Genomic DNA, 24,477 nt, shown 5'->3' on the forward strand with positions numbered 1-24,477 from the left:
GCTGGGGGGGCTGTTAAACAAGACGCAGAGGATTCCATGGCCTGATCATATCACACATTGTAACCAGAGGGGGATATTTTCATGAAAAAGAGAGCTATAATTGATCCCAGCCATTGATTAGACAGAAAATACACCGATCTCTGTCACCCTTCAGAAGTCTAATCCGTCATTCATGAAACTGAGAACCGGAGGAGAGTCAGGGTATAAGCTTCAAATCCCCACGTGTGAAAGGATCACAGGGGATGGGCAAAAGGCGGAAAGTTGGGGGCCATGAGGAAAAACCCACCTGAAAGAAGACCTTCACGCTGTCCTGGAGCAGCCAAAGAGTCCTGATAGAAGGTCAGCAGCATCCTCCAAACAAGCAATCATACACACATGCACATCCTAGTACTTCTAGCTCTCTGGGGACTTTCATAGACATTTCCTGTCCTTTCTTCTTCACCACATATACAAACCCTTGTGGGGGGGGGGGGGGGGGGGGGCATGAAGAGACAGAGACACAGAGAGAAGGGGAGAGAGGGAGGGAGAAGGAGAGAGAGAGAGAGAGAGAGAGCTGGCTTGCTGGGTGTGATTCATGGACAGGCCTCCATACACCATCTGCAACCTCAATGCTTATACAGTCTCATCACACACACGCACACACATACACGTGCACAACCCCTAACTCAAAGCAATTTCAGCCAACCCAACCTTTCACCCTCAGTTCATTGTTGGCCCTTAAATACAAGTCAAACCCAATAATGTGGGATCTAAAATGGTTGGTCCCCACAGTGGGATGAAATAATACACCAGAAACAATAGAACCTGTACAAAGAGTACAGTACCCCAGAAATACAGAAAAACAATAACACAAACACACACTATTTGCTCCGTCTTTGCTGCTCTCCTAACTTCTAATTTGAACTCTTGAATAAACTGTTGGCTCCAGTCTAATATAACATGTTTTTGTATATAGTACAAAAGCACACACTTCTATTCGCTTTATGTTAATGTGCACAGCTTAACCCTCACACACACACACACACACATACACACATACACAGGCAGGAACACACACAGAGCCACCACCGGCGGTCATTTAGGATTGACCAACATTCCGGGAGAATTCATTACGGAAACCCGACACTCGCCCGCAGGAAAACTGCAAATGTTGCACTGCAAATGCAACACATCCGTCTGGCCGTGAGTGTGCACACATACAGCGTGTGTGTGCCGAGAATGAATGAGCATGAAAGTACTCATTACCAATGAATCCATGGAGAAGGTCCTTTTCATTAGCGTGGCTGGAAGCGCCGACGCTGCTCACGTACGATTTGGCTGCCGAGTAACGAGATAAAACCTCCATTAAGAAGTCCTTTTTTTATTCAATCAGCTTATTAATAATACACATCAACACAGATATAAAACATGAGCCCATAAAAGAGGACCACGGCGTGATAACAGAATGAATAATATCAGGTTAATATTGGGATATTTTACAGTCAAAATGGGGGAACGCAGTACGATAATCACCAGCACTGAAAAACGCTGCACGCTCTGTCGGAGGCGACGCTGCAGACTTGAGCCACAGAAACTAAAATCAGGGATGCACAAGATTTATTGGATGGGAAGAATTCTGCTTTACCTCTTACACACAATACACCAAAACTGAAAGCCTTTGTTTAAATATTTCATACGCTGCTGTGAAGACACCTTGAATTGGTGGTTGTGTCATAATACCATTGTGCATCCTTGTAATTAAAAATTATTTAAAAAAAAAACCCAAATAAAAACACGCTCGTACACACATGCAGCACGAACTGACGAGCAACAGTTTCTACCAGCTTCAGGAGCTCCACTACAGAATACAAACTTGTTACCTTCGACCCCCCCTCCCATCAACAATATCCTGTAACCTGCCCTCTGGATCAGTGGAGAGAAAAACCTGTTTTCACCTGTGTTTTTGTGGCAAAGATTGAAAATAAAGGACCAGTCTGTATGATCCGCACCAGTTCACGACTTTATACAATATACAGTAGATACACAGGAAGGAGGGGTGTTCACCCCCCCCCACAGATATTTTGTTCATGGTTATTTTCAATAATTTATTACAGCTCCTGTGAAATGGTTTACTCTTCTTAAAATGTGCCGTTGAGGTGCTGGACTAAGTTAAAGGACTGATGGCAGTGCATGGTCCTCATCTACAGATGCATTTTGCCCACCAACCGTTTCCACGGCAACTGGGAGACCATGTTTGCTGATCAAGCCATCGCTGTGGAAATATTCCAGAGCTGGCGAGGAAACCCACTTTCGCGGCCTTTTACAGATCTTGTCAGCGTGAAGTAACGTGTTGGTATCACTTCCTCATATGGCATACTTAAATAAGGGCGGCGCCGACAGCGCCATGATGAAGGCGTACGGGAGGATGGATCACCTGCCCTTTCAATTTCAAACGGACAATCCCGAGGCAGCTTTTAATATTGGATTTCTGATCAATAACACATAAATAAGCGCTCATGAAAAGAGAAAATACTCAATAATAAACCCTTCATTAAGTATGCATAGCTAGAAGGTGGTACCAAAGTCACTCAGATGCTAGCTGACATTAGCAAGTCATGACAAACGGTCCCAGACTGAGTCAGTATCCATGCTGGTGGTGATGGCAGGCTTCACTCCCAACTGGCCACCTTTGCATTGACAGTCCCATCTCTGCGAAGAGCCACGGAGGAGAGGCTGTGCTAGCACGGTTTGATAAACAAACTTTAATCTCCTTAGAGCCGCCTCGGGCTCTGTGGCAGGTTTTTTTTATACACAGAAAGAAAAAAAAAGAAGAGAGCGGCTGCCTGACTCACTATGGTTCGGTCTGCCCGGCCTACCTTCATCAGTTCAGAAACAATTCCTCACTCCGTTCCACCACCTCTCATGTTTACCGTGCTAATCCAATCAGTGTCTTCTGTGTAGGGCTGCCCAACTGTGAGCAATCCTCCTTATACCCATGATTCCTCCTCCTCACGCTCCTTTCAAGACGGCCGCTTCCAAAGCTTTCTTTTTTTGGTGGAAACCGACAGATTTGTTTGGCTTCAGACGTAAAATCCCCTATTAGGTCGGCTTATTTCATGAGTAATGTATTTGTGGGTCGTGGCTCTCACAACTCTAGTTAAACTCAGTATCGCTGCCTTCAGGTTGTAGGGTTTTATTTGGCTACAATAGCAAGTTTTTTTCTTTCTAATGGATAGAAACCTGAAGCAGCTGTGCCAGTTTATGGAGAGCAAGCATTGCCTGCAGTTGTTTTGCTTCCTCAGTCTTATTTACCTTCTCAAGGGAGATTTGAGCGAACAAATCCCAAACCATTCTGCCTGATATCTCTTTCAGCTGCAGCCTCTTCTCTTTCTATGAATGCAGGGAAACAAGCAGGAAGTGTTGAGTTGAAACTGGGATCTTATCAGAGCTGTTGTGAGCAGGGAAGAAAAAAAAACAGACCCCCTGCTGAGAATGTGTGAGCCAAAGCTCCCAGTGGTCCTCCAGCACTAATGCTCCCTTGTTTACAGCATGATGACTGAAGATATCCAGGTAATGACTCGAAACCTTTTTGTCAATGGTCACCTGCTTTGTTTCGCCACCTCTCCCAGATGTTTCTCCTCAAGTCCAATGGCTGATGTAGCAAAGACCTCTGTCGTCGCTACTATAGCATCCTCTCGTTCTGCATGGCCTTGTAGTAATGCTCCTGCTCTGCGTGGCTGCGTGCGGACACGGAGGGCCGCCGAGGCAAAGTGGAGGTGCGGGACAGCGACTGGCTGTGGCCGTCCAACAGTAGGTCGGGATGTGGCGGAGGGGGGAGCATGCTGGAGGACGAGGGGTGCGGCGGTAGTGGCAAAGGAGACGATGATGGGTGCGGATGGTGGGACATTTGGGAGGACGATTGGTGTTGGTGTGGGTGCATTTGAGAGGAGGATGGGTGTGTTGCCATCTGACACGAGGACGGGTGGGGAGGTGGGGGGATTTTACTGGAAGATGAGTGGGGAGGTGGGTGCGTTTGGGAGGGTGGTGGTAGTGGCGGTGGAGCCATCTGAGAAGACAGATGAGGTGGGGGAGGCATGTGAGAGGAGGTCGGCGGAGGGAGAGGGGGAGGCATGGGAGAGGAGCACGGCTGTGGAGGGGGAGGCAAGGGGGAAGAGGAGTGGGGGGACAGCGGAGGTAAAGGGGAAGAAGACAACTGTGGAGGAGGCGGCAGAGGGGAGGAGGTGGTGGGGAGAGGTGGGGGAGGAAGCTCAGCACCTCTGTCTGCACCCCCGCTGGCTGAGGAGGAACACTGGGAGTCTGTTTTCATGGGGAGTGTCCGGTAATCGCGGTACTGAGCGACGCTGTCCTGTCGCTGAAGAGCTGCCCGCTGTTTGTCCCCCGCCATGTCGGAGGCTATCATGTGTCCGCTGATGGTGTTCCTCCACTCCCATGGCTTCCCATTACTGGCAGACACGCGGACCACCGGATGATGGGGGGCGTGAGCGTCAATGGTTACAATGCTCCCGCTTCCAGCGATGCTCCCCGGGTTGCTCCCCATGCAGCTGTCGCGATCAGACGGGATCCGGTAATAGGGGGACTCGGAGCAGTTGGAGCCTCCGCCAGATGAGGAGCCACCTTCTGATGTCTTTGTAGATGCGGCGCTGGGTCCCTGCTGCTTAGACATGGCTATTACCTGGATGATAAAAGGAGAAAAGACTGGCATCAAGGGCTAGGACCTGCAGGATATCTATCAAAATATGTTGGACCATTCTTAAAACCTCTTGTTAAAGAACTGAAGACATCCTGACCCAACGGGTGTCAAACGGAGGTGAGGTCTTCTTACCTGAGTGACTCTTTGCTGGCTGGGGTGCTGGTTGGGCTGAGTGTTGGGCACACGGGGAGTAGACACCTCAATGGGGCCTTTGGATGGCTCCTTCACTGTACCCCCCTCAGTTAGTGACAGCCACTTAGCCCGGGTCTTGGCGCTCTTGGGGGAGACTGGTGGCGGGCGCAAGGCCTCTTCTGGGATGTGAACAAGTGGGGGTGCCACAACCATCCTGGGTGCAGTGGGGGTAGCAATGCCTTTGTTGGCTTGCACTGTGGGATAAAGAGAAGAAGGCATCTCCTGGTTCCTCAGTTCTCCCGATCCTCCTTCATCTCCGTCTCTTTCGTCCGGCCCGTCCTCATCCTCCCTGGAGCTCTGGCTGCGGAGCTCCAGTGACCTCTGTTTCCACTCAGTCACCAGCTGCCGTGATCTCTGAGAGTCATAGGGGACGTGGAAGGTCATGTGACGTTGGGTGGTAGCTGGCTCGTCCGATGGGGAGATGGGGCTGTTACCATTTGCGACTCGGGGCAGGGTGTTGAATGTTACCATGGTTTCCTTGCCCATAGGGCCACGAGTTGCCAAGAGCTCCACGTCAGCGCTGGCTCGTTTCAGGGAGCCCAGGGAGGCCTTTTCCCTCCTCACTTTGCTCCGGGCCCCAGACCCCAGCCCTGCCCCCAGCTCCTCTCTGCTCTCAGACACCCTCGGAGTTTTCCGGTAGAGCGAGTCATGACTCCGCTGACTCAACACCCTAAGGCCATCCTTCTGCTGAGCCGGGGTCAGTCTCTGTACAGCCGGGGCATCTTCTTCTGCTGCTTTAAAATTTCCCACTGCGTACACAGCCTGACAGAGGACAGACAGAAATAAATATAACTTTTCTAAGCATCCTGAGAGCTCTCGGAGTGTCCTCCAGGGTTGGATATTATCCTTAGATCCTAGGGTAGAAATTCTAAACATTTGCCTCATGCAGTCTATGAGGACCTATGTTCTCTCCACCCAGGCTCTGCCCTGCACAACATTGAGAGCATTACCTCCTCCTGATTCCAGCTTTAGCACTTGATTAGCAACAACGCTGCATAACATTACCAGACTAGTTTATGTGAACTGGATAGATTCCCACGGAACAGAGCTGGAAATTTGTTTGTGCCTTCATCAGCAAAGACATTAAACCTCATCCCTCACCTTACCCCATGTTACCAGGATCGTTGCTAAGATACGGTGGCAGCTCATTTTAATTGTTGGATTGTGGGAAGACTAAATCCTCAGATGCGTTATGAAAAGGTCAAAAATACAGTTGCCCTTCCAGGCTGAGCGAAGAAACTGACGACCAGTTGTTCGTCCTGTTTAGCATGAGAGTAACCTGAAACATTCCCGGTAACATTCCCGACCGCCTTGTCTCACAGTTCAAACAGTATTGAAACAGATACACGTCCCACCTCCTTAAAACAACATGAAAAGACAGTAAGAGGAGGGAGAGGCATGAAAAATGGCAATAACAAGTTTCTTTTAAATCAAGTGTGAAATTGTTCCAGAGAAATCTTATCGGATTATTCTTTCTTTCTTTTCCCTCCGTAATAGGAAGAGCTATAAATAGAGCATGCCAAAAAAAAAATGCTGAAAGAGGTGGCAAAAAAAGCAGTGTTTGTTAGCACATGCTGCCACAGTGCTAAATTGTGACTAACACAAAGAGACACAGCAGCCAAAGCAAACCCACCAAAGCAATTCAAATTTATATGGATAGGTCTGTTTGCAAAACATATTTTTAAATAAACACCAACACGGAAAAATTCAAAAGGAATTTTGCAAGAACAAACGTATTTTTGTTAAGAAGCAATTAAAAACAACCCCCCCCCCCCCCCCAAACTACTGTTGGTGTAATGTTCCCTGTTGTTATCTGTGTTCATTTATTCCCCATTCAAGTCCCACAAAACTCATTGTATTGTTCAATGTTTTGAGGAGATTTTGATGATTTGGTGTTTTGAGGTGAATTTTTAGCATAAGGCGGGGAGTCGAGGCGCTTCAAGCGGCAAGTTTGATTGTGCTGCTTGAGGCTGCTGAGACTCGTTTCACTCGGGTGAAAAATGTCAAAACGGGCAGCAAAATTTGCTTAAAAACATGCTGGCAAGTTGGGTCCCAAAAAAGCAAAAATCGCTTCCGGGGATCAAGAAACCTGGAGACCAGGGAGGATACCAGTACGTCTACCAATAGGCTAATGCTGCTAATGAACCGGGCGTGAGCATTTCTATGTATTTTTATATTAAAGTCCCACAAGCAGCCTGTTGACATGATGGATTGTTTGTCAAATCCAGTAGGTGTTTTGGTTAATTTAATATCCGATAGAAAATGGCTTCTTGTGAAAACAATTGTTGCAGTGCATTTGGTTTGACGTTTCACACCCAGGAAGTGCAGTGTTACATGTTGTGAAATAAAATAAATGTCGCCATGGTGTGCACATAGTGTTGTTTCCTTTTTGAGCCAGAAAGGCTATATAAGGTGTTGCTCCGTTTTTGCACTGAACCCCGTTTTGTTTCGCTGAATCCATGCCTCAATCAACTCTGAGACCTCCCGACTTCCTTCACAAATTAAGCACTGGCAGTAATACAAGCTTACATAACATACCTGGTGGCTATATGATCAAGCCACCACCAAAATTTACCGTATTTTCGCGACCATAAGGCACACCGTATTAAAAGGTGCAGTCTCAGTTACGGATGCCATTTCTGTAGTTAACACATACATAAGGCACGCTGGATTATAGGGCGCGGGTAAAACATACTGGTATGCTATCTTAAAACATGCATGCTAGCATGTGTTTAGCAATGTACTCACGTACATCATCTTCTGTATCCGAAAATAATCCAAAATGGCTTTTGCGAAAGCCGAAAAGCCTTTACAGATTTTGGAACTCGGTACACACATAGGGCGCACCACATTACAAGGCGCCCCGTCCATTTTGGAGAAAATTTACGACTTTTAAGTGCCCCTTATGGTCGCAAAAATACGGTAATCTTCCATGAACCACAATCAACATTTTGAGTTATTTTGCGTAAAAATGCTGGCTGTGGAGGTAATCATTTCCTTTACACATAACAAGCTTTATATCAAGCTGAAATGTTCCCTGAGGATGCGCTTGGTTTACTCACCAGGTAGACACCAATGCCGGCTCCTACCAGGTACCCCACGTAGACGTCGATGGGGTGACTGCGATACTGGGTGATCTGGGTCAGCCCCGCGAGGCCCGCAGCCATGCAGAAAGCAAACACCAGCAGCGGCTTCAGGAGCTTGGTGGTGCTGCTGATGGTGGCATTGAAATACATCTGCACGGAAGGAAGAGGAATGATCAGATGCGAGGTCTTTCACATGTCCGTCACATGCGGTTTGAGATTTGGTGATCGATAGAGAGAAAACAGGCCGTAAGTTAGCAGTTAGCTCAGCTTATTAGCACAAAGCAAACTTTGGGGAGACAGTTGCCTGGCTTTGTTACCCGCATCAATAACCTCACCTTTAAAATCAATAGGTGACAACATGTTCAGTAACAACTGAAATGTGATGGATGACAGGGTGAGAGTGGGGAGGAAAGCTGGAGGATCAGCTGCATGCTCGCTATACTGTGTTCCGACTGCGTAAAGGGTTGAATGACAGGAAAGCTGCCTTTGCAAAAGTACAGATTTTAAAGTCTTCTCTTTCAGTGGTGATTTTCCTACAAAAGCATGAGAGGGACAGAAACGTCTCTGCAGGGGGCCCTTCGACTTGCTGTCAAAAGCTCTTTCTGTCGTTCTGCGAAGGCCTTGCACATACGAGACTTTTCCCTGCTTCTTAACTCGCTGCGAAAGGACTCTGATCACAAAAACAGGGAACCCGTGTCTCTATGTGGCGGCAAGTAAGGAACAGAACCCCGGAAAATTGATCGGAGGGCTGCTATTTTACTTTGCAGAGAGAAAAAGCCCACACAATTCTGGGATCGAAAGTCTCTTCTCCCCCTTACACCCCCCCCCCCATCCCCTCTCTGCTGCCTTTGCTGCCTTTTCTAATGAGCTTCCTGTCTGGCGAACTTTAATGAGCCAATGTCGGCTCAGCGAAGCAGCAGCGGTAGGACCAGCGGAGAGAATCTGCATGTGGAGGGAGGCTAGCTTAGAGAAAAATAGAATTTCTACTTTTCTCTGCACTGAACTAACTTTGAAATTGTAGTTTCCAAGTTCTAATCAGATTCAAAGTCTAATGACTGAAAGGGAAAAGATGTCTGATGTCGGTGTATTTCTTTCTACACAGTTTAAGCAGCAACACTTGTTTAGATTTAGCAGGACAGCTGGCATGAATGCAGATAATTACACCAGTAAATACAGTGCTGAAAAGAAATGTAGTGTAAAGACACTAGTTACACGTGCAAAGTGAGAGGTAAATGCTTTAGGTTACAAAAAGGCGGTTGTCAGGTGAGAAGCAGGAGTGCTTACGGAGATATAGACAGCAGCGAAGCCAGAGAGCGTTGCATGCTGGGATGGGAAAGTTTTCCTGAGGGGAGAAAGTGGGAGAGTTAGGCGCGAAAGACTGAAACATTAGCTTTGAGTGTATTTATCACGCCTGGAATAAACCAGAATCCAGGTAGGAGGGTTGATTATTAAAGGATAGAGTGATAAACATGTCTTTTCCAGAAGCTCTTTTAAAATCAAGAAGTTTGAAATTGAACTCCAACGTGGATCAAAGGATCATCAAAGGGCCTGCGGCCGTCAAAGCCCAATTCAAATGACAGCTTAGCTAGAATTTTGCATCTGTTCCTGCATGAGTGAAAAACTGATTTGTTTTTATCATCAAGCTAAACTCTGGTTGCAGAACTCCAGAAATCCCGGACCATCTTGATGCCACCGATGATTTTTACCTTTTGATGCTTTGTTACATCAGCTTGTACTGATCCAGGCTGCTTTCCTTTGAAACACACTTATTTGGCCCCTTTTGACTCTCTCAGGGGTACGATTTGGAGCGGATCCACTCCTGCGAGCTGATTTGGTGGAAACAGTACAGCAACAACAGGCCCGCTTTGATAACATCGCGAAGCTGCTTCCACCTTTGCGACTCATGTGTTTTTGTTGTTTCTGGGGCAGATGTGGAAACAGCTGGCCTTGGCACTGGCCAACATCATGCCGGCAATATGTTGTCTGGACCCTTAAACCAACCGCAGCAGCTCTGGTGCAGGAACTTCCTGCAACTGCTCCCAGGCAAGGAATAATAGCCCTCATGAGCAGGGCAATTGTCACAAAACCAGCTGCAGAGTTGCCGGGAACAGCGGCACAACTCATCAAGTTCCTGCATCTGGGATTAACTCGTCCAGACGGAGCCGAGAACATTTATCTGCAGCTAAAATTCCCTCAGAAATGAAGCGTGAACATCCCACCTTGCCGACATGATGGCGTACTGGTCTTTGCCCATGCAGATGTCCTGGGTGATGTAGGCGTTGTTGTCACATGACACCCCCGGGGCTGTATAATTGGGCTGGCACACGGTGAGGAAGAAAGGGGCGTGATACCCGGTAGCTAACTGGATGACATCTGTCACCAGAGCTGTTGCCAGGAGACCAAACACATGAACACCTGAGTGAGAAGGATAGAAGAGAGACGGGGAATAAGATAAAAGCCCCTGGTGGATTGGCCACCTTGAGCCGTTCAAACCTGAACACCTGTGGTCGAAAACAACGCTGAATTAGCTCCAGCGGCTTTAAAAAGGCTCTGGGAACAGATTTTGCTGTGTTGTGACGCGTCTGCAGTGCTGAATTATACTTATTTTCACTTCAAAGCTTAAAACTGGTTCAGACATCCCCGATTTGTTGTGCTTATTATATTTACCCAATCACTTAATGCCCATGTGTAGCTCTGCTGCATCCAAACAACAACGACAACGATTCTGGGTGGTTTAAATGATAAATAGCTTCTTAATCATCTTCGTCAACATCAGGGGTGCGCATCTATGACAAATAATGTGTTTTGACAGCAACAAGAGCCTCTGAAAAGACCCCCCGAGGCTAAAATTTCCGCAGCACTGAAGGACAGGAAGTGCTGTCGATTTTTAATGTGACCCCAATTCCAAAAGACTCGGGATGGTGGTCTGAAAAAAGAGGGAAAGACAGAAGGTAAGAGGTGCGACTCTTACGTACCAACGAAGCGCACGGTCCTGCGTAGGAAGGAGTTGAAGCTGCACCCTCCAGCGTTGATGCTGCTCTCCGATTTGGGACACGACTTCAGTTTGGACTGCATGCAGTACATCAGCCCCTCCCCCAGCATGATCTGCAGAGAGACGGAGAGCGTGAGGAGCCGCGGCGGACGTTTGTGACAAAAGGAGCCTGAAAAAAAAAGTCTGTAGTTATCAAGGATCCATCTCTGTGAGGGAGGGGGGAGGAGGGGGGTTTGTTATTGAATTGTAATCAGTTACAATCAGAGTGACGGATGAGTGTTGGAGGCGTTTGCTCGTTTCCGCGCTGCTGATGGATTAGCCGTGTGTGTCTGCATATAGATCGCGGCGAAGGTTCCCGCGGCGTGTTTGGAGGCGCGCACTCAGAATGTCAGGTGCGCATTAATCAACGCGCACGTCGATTCCAGGTTTCCGAGGGAAGAGCGAGGTTGCTGTGAGGTGACAGTTTGTGTTCCCATCATTGCTCAGCAGATGCTGAAGCCATAGGACAGCTGGGAAACGCCGCTGTCGGCCCAGTTTACCTGGCTAGCAACGCCTTAGCAGCGGGCTAGTGGCATGTTAACAAGGAGACGGAAAGACCAACAGTGGAAGGAATATTGATCAAATACGGGTCGCGGTAATGTGCAGTGAAGTGAACGCTTTTGCATTTTTAACCCTGCCAACCAACTGGCTGGCTCATTCAGCGCACGTTACGGCGTGCAGAACGGAGTTATTTTGAAGGATTTAGGATTTTACCAATGTCTCTGAACTGATGTTTCCGTTCTTTCATCTATAATTGATACTGCGGTGCTTGGTGATTTGTCGTTTACTTTCATGCCAGATGACTTTGAAAGCAGAGTTTGAAACCTAAAAATACGAGAAATGATGCATCTCTTAATAAAATCTCCCGGGAGAAGACCCAGCGACCCTGAGCCCAAGCTGCAGACTGGGGGTGTGTTACTGACTTCAACATGTTTGTGCATCCGCTCTTGCTAAACTTATGTTGGTTCATTAAAAAGAGCAGCTGATCCATTTATGCAACCCTGTCTGCATATATTAGCTTTTCCCCCATCAGTTAGCAAACACCTTTTGAAGACAGAACAACATTTTATCTGTTAGCTTGGCTGCCGATGTGAGGCAGAGGACTGTAGCAGCTCAGTTTACTGCCTGAGCTTCAGGCTCCATGAGAAAAGTGGCCACCGTGGCCCAGATGGTCTTACTGTAACAGCAACATGGAGAGCTTTCCCACCAAAATGAGCAGTTTCAATTTAAACTTAATGAATCATTAATGTTGAAACTGGGAGCACTAATCAGTTAGGCTGCTCAATAGCGCCAGGATAACGAGCATACACAATGACTACAATGCTAAATAACATCATTCTGTGTCATTCCACAACTGAGGGGGAAATGTTGTAACTAGCAGTTAGCAACAGTTAGATTAACGAAACACCACATTATTCTCATTTTGGATTTCAAAACCCACTCGGTTCACTTTGTTTCACGTTTCTTTCACTGAAGTTTCTATTATGGGAGCATTTGATAGCTAAGTTAACTGCTTGCAGCTAGCCAAGCATAGCGACCACCATGCAGGTACAGAATGACATGCTAAATTCGTTTTCACAGGAACCACAATCAGGACACGTCCAGAAACACGATGAAGCAACATTCTAACTCCCATAAAAGATGGTGCCTATGCCAGTATTTATGTTCAGTATTATATCAAAATACATATAGTGGGACCTCTACTTACGAACGTCTCTACATGCGAGATTTTCAGGTTACGAAACGTCTCAACAGGAAAAAATTTCCTCTTGTTACGAATGAAATTTCAGGATACTAACGTCAAAAATACGCTACCGCTGCTACTCGCAGCTCGTGGAGTTTAGCGAACGCAAACATGCTTGTAGCTGCTCTGCCATTGGCTATCGCCTAGCATCTTCCTGTAAGGCTAGGAGGGACGTCAATATGTACAGGTTTGTGTGTATCCCAGCGTCGCCTTCATTTAATTTTTATTTATTGTGGGTGTTCGTATGTTAGTGTAATGTTCCATTAGATGGCGGTGTTACCACCAAGTGTTAACGTTCGTTGCTAGTAATGACGGCTAATGTAAGATTAGCCTGTAATAAAGTAAATTTTGTTCCTTGAGAAGCCTTGCACTGAATTCCTACATTTATTGTGCGGTAATCTAATTGTAACATGTATTTGTTACATGTTTTGATGCATTTTTATGATTTATAAAAAAAATTATGTCCGAATTTTTGGGGGCTTGGAACGGATTAGGGCATTTACATGGAAAACGTGTCTCTACTGATGTAATTTTCAGGTTACGAAGCAACTTCTGGAATGAATTAAATTCGTAAGTAGAGGTTCCACTGTATATGTATCGCTAGATTCAATGTTATTCCCTGATGTGCGTGCAGTCAGGTTGGACTTACAGATGCAGCCGGACCAGCGAAGGCCAAACTCAGGAGCATCAGCAGGGGAATGAGCTCATCCCCCGTCTCCACGTAGGGCATAGAGAGGTCACGGTCGTGGCAGCGGAAACCCACAATCGCCGGGGACAGCACATCCGTCAGCTCCAGGAAGTACAGGGACACCAAGGAGGACAGGACGATGGGGAGCTGGACAGGCACGACCACACAGGCAGCAGCGCAAGGACAAAAGAAGGACTGATGTTTCATAATAAGGCCATTCAACCATTTTTAGCATGATTCTAATTTCCCATGCACTTATTTTGCATTTTATTTCTCAAAGATGATTCATCAATGGAATCTACACGTACCTCCACAAAATAAAAGCATGGCAGCAGCGTGAGGCTGTCCTTGGGTGGTTTCTTCTTGGCCTTGCTTTTGGGCGACATCATCTTGGGGTGGGCCCAGTCGCAGCCTGCCGCGAGAGTGCGAGAAAGTTTGTGACGCGCTTCCGCCATCAATACTTCACACAGCGCGAAAACACGCCGTTAATCCTGGCTCCTCCCACAGCCCAAAATTGCCAAGGGAAAATGTTAAAAATTAACTTTTCCCCCTGAGGCTTCCTCATGTCTGAACCCATTTCCCTTCCTTCCCGTTACTTAATCTCCCACTTTTCCTCTTCCTGTCCCCATTTTGATCATTTTCTCAGCTTCTTCCCATCCTGCCTTCAATTTAAACTTTCCTTCCTGCTCCCACGCCAGGTTCCATCTCAAAATTTCTCATTTTGCAGACAAATTGGTGCCTATTCCTAACTTTAATTGACAACTGAGGATGGAAAGACTTTAAAAAAAGACTGCTTTTTGTAACATGAGCATCCAATAATTGACCAAAATGCCTTTAACAACACTTCAATATGCAGCAATTACAGTTGGAATTTTTTTTCACAAACAATCTAAACCTGATCTTGTAGCCAATAGTTGTTCCTGAGGGAACTATGCTAACAATCCCTCTAGATAACAAAATGCCACTTGTTAAATTCCAACATTTAGATTTAGCCTAAAAATCACTTTCTCAGAAGTAACTATTTAGAAATGATGCATGTGTGGGCCTGTAGGCTGGATGGCTGCTGCTTTCTCGCCACTTTTAGCCTTATTTGTTTTGGTTTATTGTGACGGTTTAGAAAAAACATAGATTTCACATTCAGTTCCTGGATCTGCACCCAGATGTCACCAGCTCAAAGGCCTATAAAGGGAATTGGCAGAGGTATCAAGTTGAGATGCGATGCGTGTGATGCAAAGGCAACCTGACGCAAGTCGGATTGGCTGATCTGAGGCCAGCCGTCGCAGCACGTCTACCTATTTCTGCCTCTGCTTCAATTCAGATTATTGTTTTTTGCGCCCTTGTTGAGCACTGCTCTGCTTTTTTTGCTGATGTTTGCTTGCCCTTCAGCCTCCTAATCCCCTCTCTCTTCTCTCCAGCACCTTCTCTTTCCCATGTTCCTCCTCTCTTTTATCACCATCCTCCCAGTTTTCCTGCCATGTCTCTCCCAGATAAGAGGCCCTGACCCTGAGGCGGTGCGAGGAGGAGGAAATCAAAGACTTCCACAGTCTCATTTCCATAGCTGCCAATAATAAGGATGAGTGGAGAAGAGGGAAAAGGATAAATACATTAACAGCAATAAAACAAACACAAGAAAACACACAAAAGTTTCAGTGGATGGATGGATGGATGGATGGATGGAGTGGAGATGTAAGCAGCTTAAGAAGGGTCTCATTCTCCCAGCCACTTGGTCTTATTGACCTACTCCACTTGACAATTAAACCCCTCTCTCTCACACACTCACACACACACGCACGTTTAAATTTCCATCCTTCTGAGGACTCTCATTGATGATAATAATGCATGCCCCAGCTCCTATTCTTCAGTGCTACATGCCTGACCCTAAACTCAATCAATTTCTGACCTTAACCTCAACCAGGTCTGAATTCTAACTCAGTAATGATGACCAGGCAAAATGTCTTCTCTTCCTGTAATGTCCTCATTTTGCAGGTGAAATTTGCATTGTGGTCCTTACTGTATAATGTTAGCAAGAACACACACACACACACACTGAGGGAAAAAAAGGCTCTCATTTATCGGTCACAGCAGAATTTGTCCTCTGGGACACATCATGGTGTGTGTTGGGCTTCAGAACGTGTAGTCTGTGTGCTGCATGGTCCTTGTTGCCAACACCGCAGCAACATTTGCAACGCGTGTGAGACTGAGGTGGGCTAGACAGCCTGTGGTGCCAAATGCAGGACTCACAGTCCACCAACAAGGCAATCGTGGGGGAGAATGGTGCACAGTGGTATCACACAGCAGTGAAATTTGATGTACTCGAATGCAATCAATGCTGATTTTTGGGCACATCTGTAGCTGATGACATGAATAATTGATGACACGGACATAGATTTTATCATATCACTAGCCTAACCTAATGGAGCCTCCAGAGCAGTGAGGGGAGATGCTGGTAGAAAACAAACACCTGAGAAAGATGAGCTGATCCACGAGCTTCCTCTGGCTCTCCCACAGATCCAGGAAACGGCGAGGGATTCTGTGCTAGCGTGTTTGTAGCACCCACCTCTCCCTCATCGCTCAAGCGATCTGATCCCAGGGCTTCCATGTAATTCTACACTTTTGCGCTTCACCATGTGTCGGATTGGTTTGCCATGACATGACATCATGTCAGCGTGACATCATCACCAAGGGCCTGTGTACTCAGGTAATTTTAAAAAAGCAACGTGAACATGTTCAATTCTCATATTAATATAGAAAATGTGACTGGGACAAGATCAGGAGCTGACCAACAGTGTCCAATCGGTGAAAAGCAGTGCGATTGGCTCCGCCCATTCCGTACCACTCTTCTGGGCACCAAAGTTTGGGAACCATGATAACCCCACCGCCTTCAGCAGCTTTATCTCCTTTGCCAGGGCCGGCCGTTTCAAAGTTCCCAACCCTGCACCAGTTCAGTCCCACACGTTTACACCACAAAATCAGTTGACTCTTCAAAAACAAGAACTGCTCGTGTCAGTCAACAGAAACGCCCCCTGCACATGAGGACGAGGTAGAATAAGTTAAACAAGCGACCCACCCAGCCTGGTTCCTCCCCTGGTGTTCAATTTCTGAATTCTAAGATGAAAAATTCACAGCGCACGCAGCAATAATTCACCCTACGCAAACCGCGCCGTGTTTGGCATCATGTGGCGCCCACAGGTCCTATAAGCGTCATCAGAATGCACATGCGACTCTCACACACATCTGAGAATCAATCCTCCACCCCCCTGATCAGGCTCCTGTCAGCCCAGGCTCAGCTGCAGAGCCTGGGCCACTGCAGGGCCCCGAACAGCAGACGCACATAAAGAGCCATATGCTGCCCTGGATGTGGAGGAGGGCTGACACAACTTCATCGGCCGCCTTTGTATTGGAGATCGGTCCCGATATCGATTCAATACGGTGCATGAAACGGAGAGAGAGGCGTCCGTATGTGAAGGGGCTTCGTGGTTTTAATTCATCTCCATCTCTTGATCGAATAAACCCCGATAAATCTAAATATTCTAAAAGCACGCTGGATGGAACTCAAACACGGGCTGAAATGTGCACATCGCGCATGAGATCATCAATAATGGAGGCGTGAAACCCATGTGCTGGAGAGAAGAGCCCCACAGTCACGGTCGGACAGCCCGAGCACTCACCTCTGTCCCGGGGGCTCCGTGAATTCACCGAGTCCCGGCGCCCCCTTCCACCCCGGCGTGGTCGCGCGTGCTGCTCCAGTTTGGCGGCGCCCTTTAATCCGTCATCATCGAGCACACCCCGGAGCCCGAAACCCGAACCTCCCGGCGGCAGCGAGAGGAATTCCTGGTCGAGGATGGACGGACGGCGGGAAGAAGGTGTGGGAAGACAGGGGGGGCGCAGTCGAGCCGCGAGGGGGAGCAGGAAAGTCCAATTTGCGGCACTTGTGCTCCTCTTCCTCCTGCTTCCTGGCTGTGGATGAGTGAGATTCACGTGCGTCCCGGTTCCTCCCCCTCTTCACTTCCACCTGCAGCTTTTTCTCTTCCACATCAGAACTGTCCTCCCCCCCCAAAACGCTTACTTCCATGCAACGCGCCCGTGTCGTGGATTTTCGGGTACGCAGTCAGCTTCACAGCACGCGCAAGCACTCACTCTCTCTCTCTCTCACACACACACACACACACAAAGGCACGAGGGCCGTGCGGGAGGAGGGGGTGAATGGGGGTGTGCAGGGGGAGGCGAGACGGTGCTGTGTGTGCGATTACGGTTGGGGGAGGAGACAGTCTGGTCAACACAGTGACACGCACGCACGCACACACACGCACGCACTCTTTCCTTACTGAATTCCTCTTTCGGGGTTACCACCGAGACAAAGAGATGGATTCGGAATGTGCGCGGATGTGTGCGTAAAGGCGAGTGGGCGGGTTTTGGGAGCTATGTGCGCCCCTGGAAACAGGACGTCTCTGTGATCACGAACATCTGATGGGAAAATCAGATTCCCAGATTCCCCCTGGTGAGACCCTCGCTGTAATGCTGTGACGGCCGTGATGCATTTGCCTTTGTTTACCCTGAAAGGGCGTGGCAGCCCCCCACCCCCATGGGGGGGCGGGCTGGCTGGCTTCTAAAACACGCGTACCGTTTCAGCACACCCACAGACACCCATACGTGGCGTTCACTGACTCATCTCCAATGACATTGCGGCAATTAACTTCAAAGTACGGACTGTGCGTGCACGTGGACGCGCGCAATCCTCCATTGACGCGCACGCTCCCTCCAAGACGCCCACCATTCCCCCATGATTAACCCAAGTGAAGGTTCAAACCCTGAATTTAAATCCTCCCAGTGAGGCGTTCACGGACAGTTCGAGAAGCGCTGTCCAGGATCACTGTTTCACACTCATTCAAGTATTTTCACCTCCCCTCCTTTTCTCAATCCCTGTCATTTGACTCTGTGAGGGTTGGAGTGAGAGGAATAGGGGCTCCCCCCACCCCCCACCATCCTGTTTAGTGTAGATCCTGTCTCCAGTTGCCAGGGAGTTTCTCTCCGGTCCTCGTGGGGGTACTCCCCCTGTGGGTCTCACAACAAAATTGAAGCCCCCTTACCCGTCGCTCCTAGAGCCCACACACGCACGCACTAGACATCGTCACACATGCATAAATCGACCCCCCCAAGACAAATACCCAGGGGTAGGTCACAGCTGGCACGAGCTAATAAACTCATCACTCACCGGTTCTGCCTCCATTCACCTACTAGAGAAAGCAAGATTGGGGAGTGAGGTGCGTGCGTGTGTGTGTGTGTGTGTGTGGGGGGGGGGGGGGGGGGGGGGGGGGGTCACGCCGATGCAGGGATGCGGCACGTGCAGAACCTTGCCTGGCATGCATATGTTAGTGCACGACAGGAAGTCCTTAGTTATTGCGTTATCACCATAAAGTTGGATCCTAATTGAGTGCCGGGGGTGTTGGGGGGGGGGGGGGGGGGGGGGGGGTCACGCCGATGCAGGGATGCGGCACGTGCAGAACCTTGCCTGGCATGCATATGTTAGTGCACGACAGGAAGTCCTTAGTTATTGCGTTATCACCATAAAGTTGGATCCTAATTGAGTGCCGGGGGTGTTGGGGGGGGGGGGGGGGGGGGGGGGGGGGGGGGGGGGGGGGGGCATACGTTGGGGATTTTTACGTTTGATTAAGATCCTTCCTGACTGCTGTTCGCACATGTGACCCAATTCCTCCTCCTGAGCGCAGGAAACGGCCACCTCTCCGCCGTCAGACACCCACACAAAGCGCGTCAGCCTGTCTGAAATGTCAGCCCCGGACGGGTTTGATGCCCCCCTGGAAGCCTGTCGCCGCTCTGCTGTTCAGCTCTGCATTATTTTCACTCCGCCTCTGACAAAGGCCCCATTGTTTGTTTTATTACCGGGGGAAGGAGCAGGTGAATGATTGGCTTCATCGCCGTGACATTATCTCCAGTTTGTAGGGCCGGGTCGATGCACCGGCGCTAAATCATCAGCATGCCGGTGCCATCGCTCTCCCTCTGTCTCTCTTTATCCTCCTCAAACACCCTGCGCGCTGTTAGCTCTCATCTCTGCTGAAGAATCATATTTTGGAGCATCAATTTCAATTCTCCCCTCGCCTAAGAGTGTCAGGTTACACTTAAGCTCTCAATTTGGGGTTGTCAGCCAGTCAGTGATGTGTGAAAGATGTATTAATGCCTCTGTGTAAAGCAAAAAATAAAGGGGGGGAAGTGGGAAATCCACTGTGGAATATGGCAAAACCAACAGATTAAGTATGTAGCCGTGACGTCTTTTATGTAGGCCACTACTTCACAGGAGCAAGAGTGGTTAGAGGAAGTACACAAACATGCTGGATGAAAGGCGGCCTGCTGGTCTTGCTGGTGGAAGGATCAGAGACGAGCACATGTCTCCATCCCACCAGGACCCAAGAGTCCAAGGTCGAAGCTCTGCATGCCTCCACGCGCCCCCGTGTGGCCAAAGGCCGCCATTACACCGTAATCCGGGTGGAGATGTGGCGCTTAAAGCGCCTCTCAAGAGCCTCAGAGAAGAAAAGAGGCTTCTCACAGTGAAAACACACGTTCCTTTGTCTGCACTTGTTAGATAACTGAGTCTTTAGAGGCTGTTTGGGTTTTCTTAGGATGATCCGAGTCCCACATGGCTCAAGCGCTCAGGGGTAAATTTACCTCACTTTTTGTGTCTTTTAGTTACATCACTGTGCTCCTCACATTAGTATAAGCGTGGAGCCAACAGACATTCTGACGCACACAAGAGCGGAGGCCCTGCTTCACACGCTCACAGCAGAGGACGAGGCTGGTAACAAGGAACACACGTCCAGGGGTGGGAGGACGCACACGCCCGGGTTTCAAGAGCAACATGAATAACGTGGCAGCACCAGGGCAGGTGTTAAAAAGACAACTCACGTCAAACAATTACCGACAATAATGTGCGAAACTATTTGTAGGCTTGATTAATACAGATCTGACTCAGCCAGTAATGATTTTTTTAATTCATTTTGTGTTCTGACTCTAGCCAGCTGGTCTTCTGGGCCTGTTTGACCTTCGCCCATTGAGCAATAACACATCCGCCACAAGCGTTTCAAACCTCACTGAAACGTGGTTTATTGGCATCAGAAATGTGCCAACCTGGGAAAGAAGATGAAGCTCTTTTCAGCATTGAGACATTTATGAGCAATATCCAGGAATTCAAGTAAATATATAAATATTTATTTCAAAACATGAGAATGGTTATTGTGATTAAACTTAATCATGTCCATAAGGAGTGAATTTAAAAGTATTTGTTTAAATATCAGTACCACAAGCGCTTCCCCATTAAAGATCTAAAATATATATATGTATATATTCTCCGGCAGACACCATGGCATGTGAACACAACCACTTCACACCACAGCAAAGGTTTAAATGTACATCTGATCACTGTAGAAAATACCCTCAAAGTTCAGCAGCAGAAGGACGAGCGTAAAGCTCCCGACACTGCAGCCGGGAGCTGGGAATCACAATCTATTGAGTTATTGTTGGGGGGGTATCACACGGATCCTCTGCTGCACAAACAAAACCCATCATCCAGCTGTTGGCGTTTCTTCATAAACTCACATTAATTTCAGAGGGATTGTAAAAAAAAACAACCATTAAGAAAAGCACAACAACATAGCCGTGGGAAGCAGCTCCCCCTGGTGGTCGAACGCCTGAATGTCGGTCCAAAGAACCTCTGCCATCATTTATATTTACTAAGGAGAAGCATAGAATCACATATATATTTATTTTTTGTAGAAAAGAAGATATCATTTTTGAGTGTAGAAACAGTACATCGGTTCTGATTGCGAAATAAAATCACAAACATGAGCTATCACTTGAAATTCACTCAGCTCTGCACTCTGCCAGCAAATCGATTGTAATCTTCCAACCTTCCACTGTGTGAAATCAAGCACAGTATTGCCACTGAGCGCAAAATTATCGCCAGAGTTGCGATTTCCGACGGTGGCAAACCAAGGCGAACAAATGAGGTTTAAAAGGGTTCGGGCCGCAGCCGCCTGGGGATTTGGGAAAATGACAGATTTGATTGTGTTTTGGTTTCAGGTCTCCATATTCACACAGTGTTTTGTACATTACACCCAGGCAGATCCTGGAGATGAATCGTGTGCTTCGACACCTTGCTACGACAAGGTGCTTTTCATTCCTCGTGTGGCTCCAGATTTTCAATTTAAGATAAACTGAAGCCGCGTTTGACCGCGGGCAGATGTCGTAAATATCGTGAAGATTTGATGCTACAAATGGGAAAAGGAATTTTAAGGTCCAGTGTGTAAGATCTTTCATGTTTTATTGCCAGAAATTTGACGTATTTTTCATCACACTGCTTTGTTGGTGGGATTTATATAAATATTGGAGTGGGTCCCCCGTCCAAGGATAGTCAACGGTTGCTCCACCGTGATTCTACGGTAGCCTGACATGGACAAACAGCCTGCATTACAAACGTTAGTATTATTTCAAATTTTGTCTGTGACTTTTGTTTAAAAGCTGCAGTCCAGATTTATACTAATTTTATATAAAACAGATCTGGCAAACCGACACAATGCTCTAACATGGGATTTCAGTGCAACTAAATATTTACAAAGGTCTTGAAATCCCCTTTTATCTGCTCGGTTAGCTCCTCTGACCCTCAGGGTTCCAGGATGTGTTCAGTAATGGCATAATGCTGCCACTAGATGGCGTCTGGTTTTACACACTGGACCTTGAAAAATAAAAGTCCGGGCTCCTTATATGACGACACGGATCTATTTAATCCTTGATCATTCACATTCTTGGGGCACAATTACCTAAAACATATATTGCAGGGTGCCTTAAAAGCTGGCTGCTGCATGTGGTTTAGTTTTCGGTCTTTTTGGCTAACTTCCTGTGCTCTTTTCTCCATCGTCCGTCTGTGCTTCAAGGCCTCTCAGTTGAGCAGACTGACCCCTGTCGTGTGTCTCGTAGTCCCTTCTGCGACTCTTTTAATTAGCTCTGTGATGGAAACGGCCAGATGGCCCCGGCCTGCGTTAGCGGGAGGATGTGGAGATTTTACCCAAATTGCTTCCCGAACGATAGATTATTTGTTTGTGGAAAAATTCTCTCAGCATCAACGTTATTAGCTTATAGGAGAGATGTAAATTAACATTAGCCGTCACTTTCCGCAAGCATTCGCTAAACTGAAGCTGCTCTGGAAAATGGCCACCTTCCCACGGCTACGCAAGCACTGGCAGTACTCCTCCGCCCTCTGAGGGATCAAGTCCCGCTGCTGACGCTAGACTGGTTGGCTTTTGTCCTCTCCAAAGTGCTCGACAGGTTAGCCTTGTGTCTGTCCAGGCTCAAAGTGTTCCGCGCTTGGACAGTTACGTTCCCAGGGCCCGGCTGGTTGACCCGACTCCGCTCCAAACTGGCAGAAATGCGTGACGGGACAGTCTTTTCGCCCGGCGGCGCGTTAACAGAGCGTAACTGGTTCGCCCGTCCCCTGTCCAGACTGTTAACTGTGTTTAAGTGGCTGCTTCTCCCCTGCTCCTGATGGACGCCGCCGCCTGATTGGCTGGCCCGCCCCGTTTGCTGATTGTTCAGGGTCTGCAGCTGGCTGGTCCTGTCCCTCTGAGGGAGTTTGGGCTGACTGGAGCTACTTCTGTCCGTGTTGATAGTCTGTCTGTCCCGCTCCCTTTCCAGGCTGGTATCCCGCCGTACGAGTCCGCTCCGTTCTCTCTCCAGGCTGGTCTGGATCTCAGCCCTCCTGGCCAGGGCCTCTCTCAGGTGGGAACGGTACATCTCGATCTTCCCCTGCAGGTCCTGGAGCTCCCCCTCCCACATGCTGGTCTGGTCCCTGCTCCCCAGAGGAGAAAGCACCAAGCCGGTGGAGGCCAGCGTAGAGACCGGGCCCCCGTTGACGTGCAGGCTCATCGGTGGAGGGGTGGAGAACCGCCCCAGGTTTTCCAGGCCAAATCCTCCCAGTCCCAGTCCAGGGCGGCCCACCATGCCTGGCCGGCCGCGCACCGAGGCGGTGTGAGTGCGCAGGCGGTAGCTGTGGAGGGTCTGTAGGTCAAAGTGCACGCGTTTCTCTTTGGGCTCGTGGGACGGCGAGGAGGTCTCCCCGGCTGCAGTGCAGGGATTGGCAGCAGGTGGGGGAGAAGGGGGAGGATTCAGGTGCTGCTTCCTGTGGAGGGTGCAGTTGTCTGAGATGCAGGAGGAGGGGCTTGAAAAAGACAGAAAAACAACAGACATGAGCGTTTCTCCCGTCACGTTCTACGGTTGAACCGCATGTGGGGTCTATTTCCATCCCACCGGCATGACCCACTTTAGCTGCACCAGCGTTCTGATCTATTTAAACTGAAATTTCCCATCTGCCCTTGGCGTGCACGGATCTAAGACTCCAACACCAACCTGACCCCAAATGCACGACTCCTCACCATCATCTACACTAACGTACTGTGTCTATAGAGGATGATGAGGCCAGAACCTGGACTGGATTGGTTGCTATGGTAACAGGCCATCATCAACTCTCTGGCTGTTTGGCCTCTCATTCTGAAGCTACTGTGGCAACTTAAAATAACATGAAAATGTCCTTCTGGCAGCCTGACAGCCCTAGTTTGGCAGGTGTAAAACAGCATAAAGACAATACCGCGGTTTGATTCTGCTTTATTTACTTTTCATCCAGGCCTTGCAGCTCCTTCCCAACATCCTCGTAAGTGGTGTGGAGGGCTCGGTGGATTTTCTGCAAAGAGGACAACCAAAAACTATCTATTACTGAAAAGATTATTACTTAACGTATGATAATTGGAGCAAAAAGCAGCAGAAAGGGTGAATTTGAATTTCAAACGGCCGTCATGTTATCAAGTCACACTCTGTGTCTCCAATGCCTCGCAAATCCTGCTGAGCTGTTCCTTTGAATGGTTTATAGTAAATCACTGCAATTTAGAAAACGAAACCAGGCTGTTTTTTTCCTCATTTATTTACCCGACATCTTTAGTTAGACCGAGAGGGAGAAAAAGAAACTTTAAATTGGAAAATTACTCAGCTTTG

At 48.2% G+C, this 24,477-nt stretch overlaps 2 protein-coding genes across 2 annotated transcripts in view; both read right to left on the reverse strand.

Annotated features, from left to right (window-relative positions):
• Positions 1-1,344: 1,344 nt before the first annotated feature.
• On the reverse strand, positions 1,345-17,741 carry plppr3a (phospholipid phosphatase related 3a). The gene is made up of 9 exons (XM_057059287.1): positions 17,100-17,741; positions 13,740-13,843; positions 13,393-13,578; positions 10,944-11,073; positions 10,188-10,383; positions 9,253-9,310; positions 7,945-8,118; positions 4,823-5,644; positions 1,345-4,672 (listed from the first exon to the last, which is right to left on the reverse strand). Exons 2-9 carry the CDS (start codon positions 13,818-13,820, stop codon positions 3,662-3,664), a joined length of 2,658 nt encoding a protein of 885 aa, XP_056915267.1. The 5' UTR covers positions 13,821-13,843; positions 17,100-17,741; the 3' UTR covers positions 1,345-3,661.
• A 2,886-nt stretch (positions 17,742-20,627) lies between these two features.
• grin3ba (glutamate receptor, ionotropic, N-methyl-D-aspartate 3Ba) overlaps positions 20,628-24,477 on the reverse strand; it is a 51,004-nt gene continuing 47,154 nt past the window's right edge. Inside the window, exons 11-12 of the mRNA XM_057059347.1 lie at positions 24,102-24,169; positions 20,628-23,650 (exon numbers count right to left, since the gene is read on the reverse strand). Of these exons, the coding sequence (XP_056915327.1) occupies positions 22,702-23,650; positions 24,102-24,169 (1,017 nt within the window). The 3' untranslated portion in view covers positions 20,628-22,701. The remainder of the gene's footprint in view (positions 23,651-24,101; positions 24,170-24,477) is intronic.

The sequence above is a fragment of the Takifugu flavidus genome, chromosome 16 (assembly GCF_003711565.1).
Source record: "Takifugu flavidus isolate HTHZ2018 chromosome 16, ASM371156v2, whole genome shotgun sequence".
Taxonomy (NCBI): domain Eukaryota; kingdom Metazoa; phylum Chordata; class Actinopteri; order Tetraodontiformes; family Tetraodontidae; genus Takifugu; species Takifugu flavidus.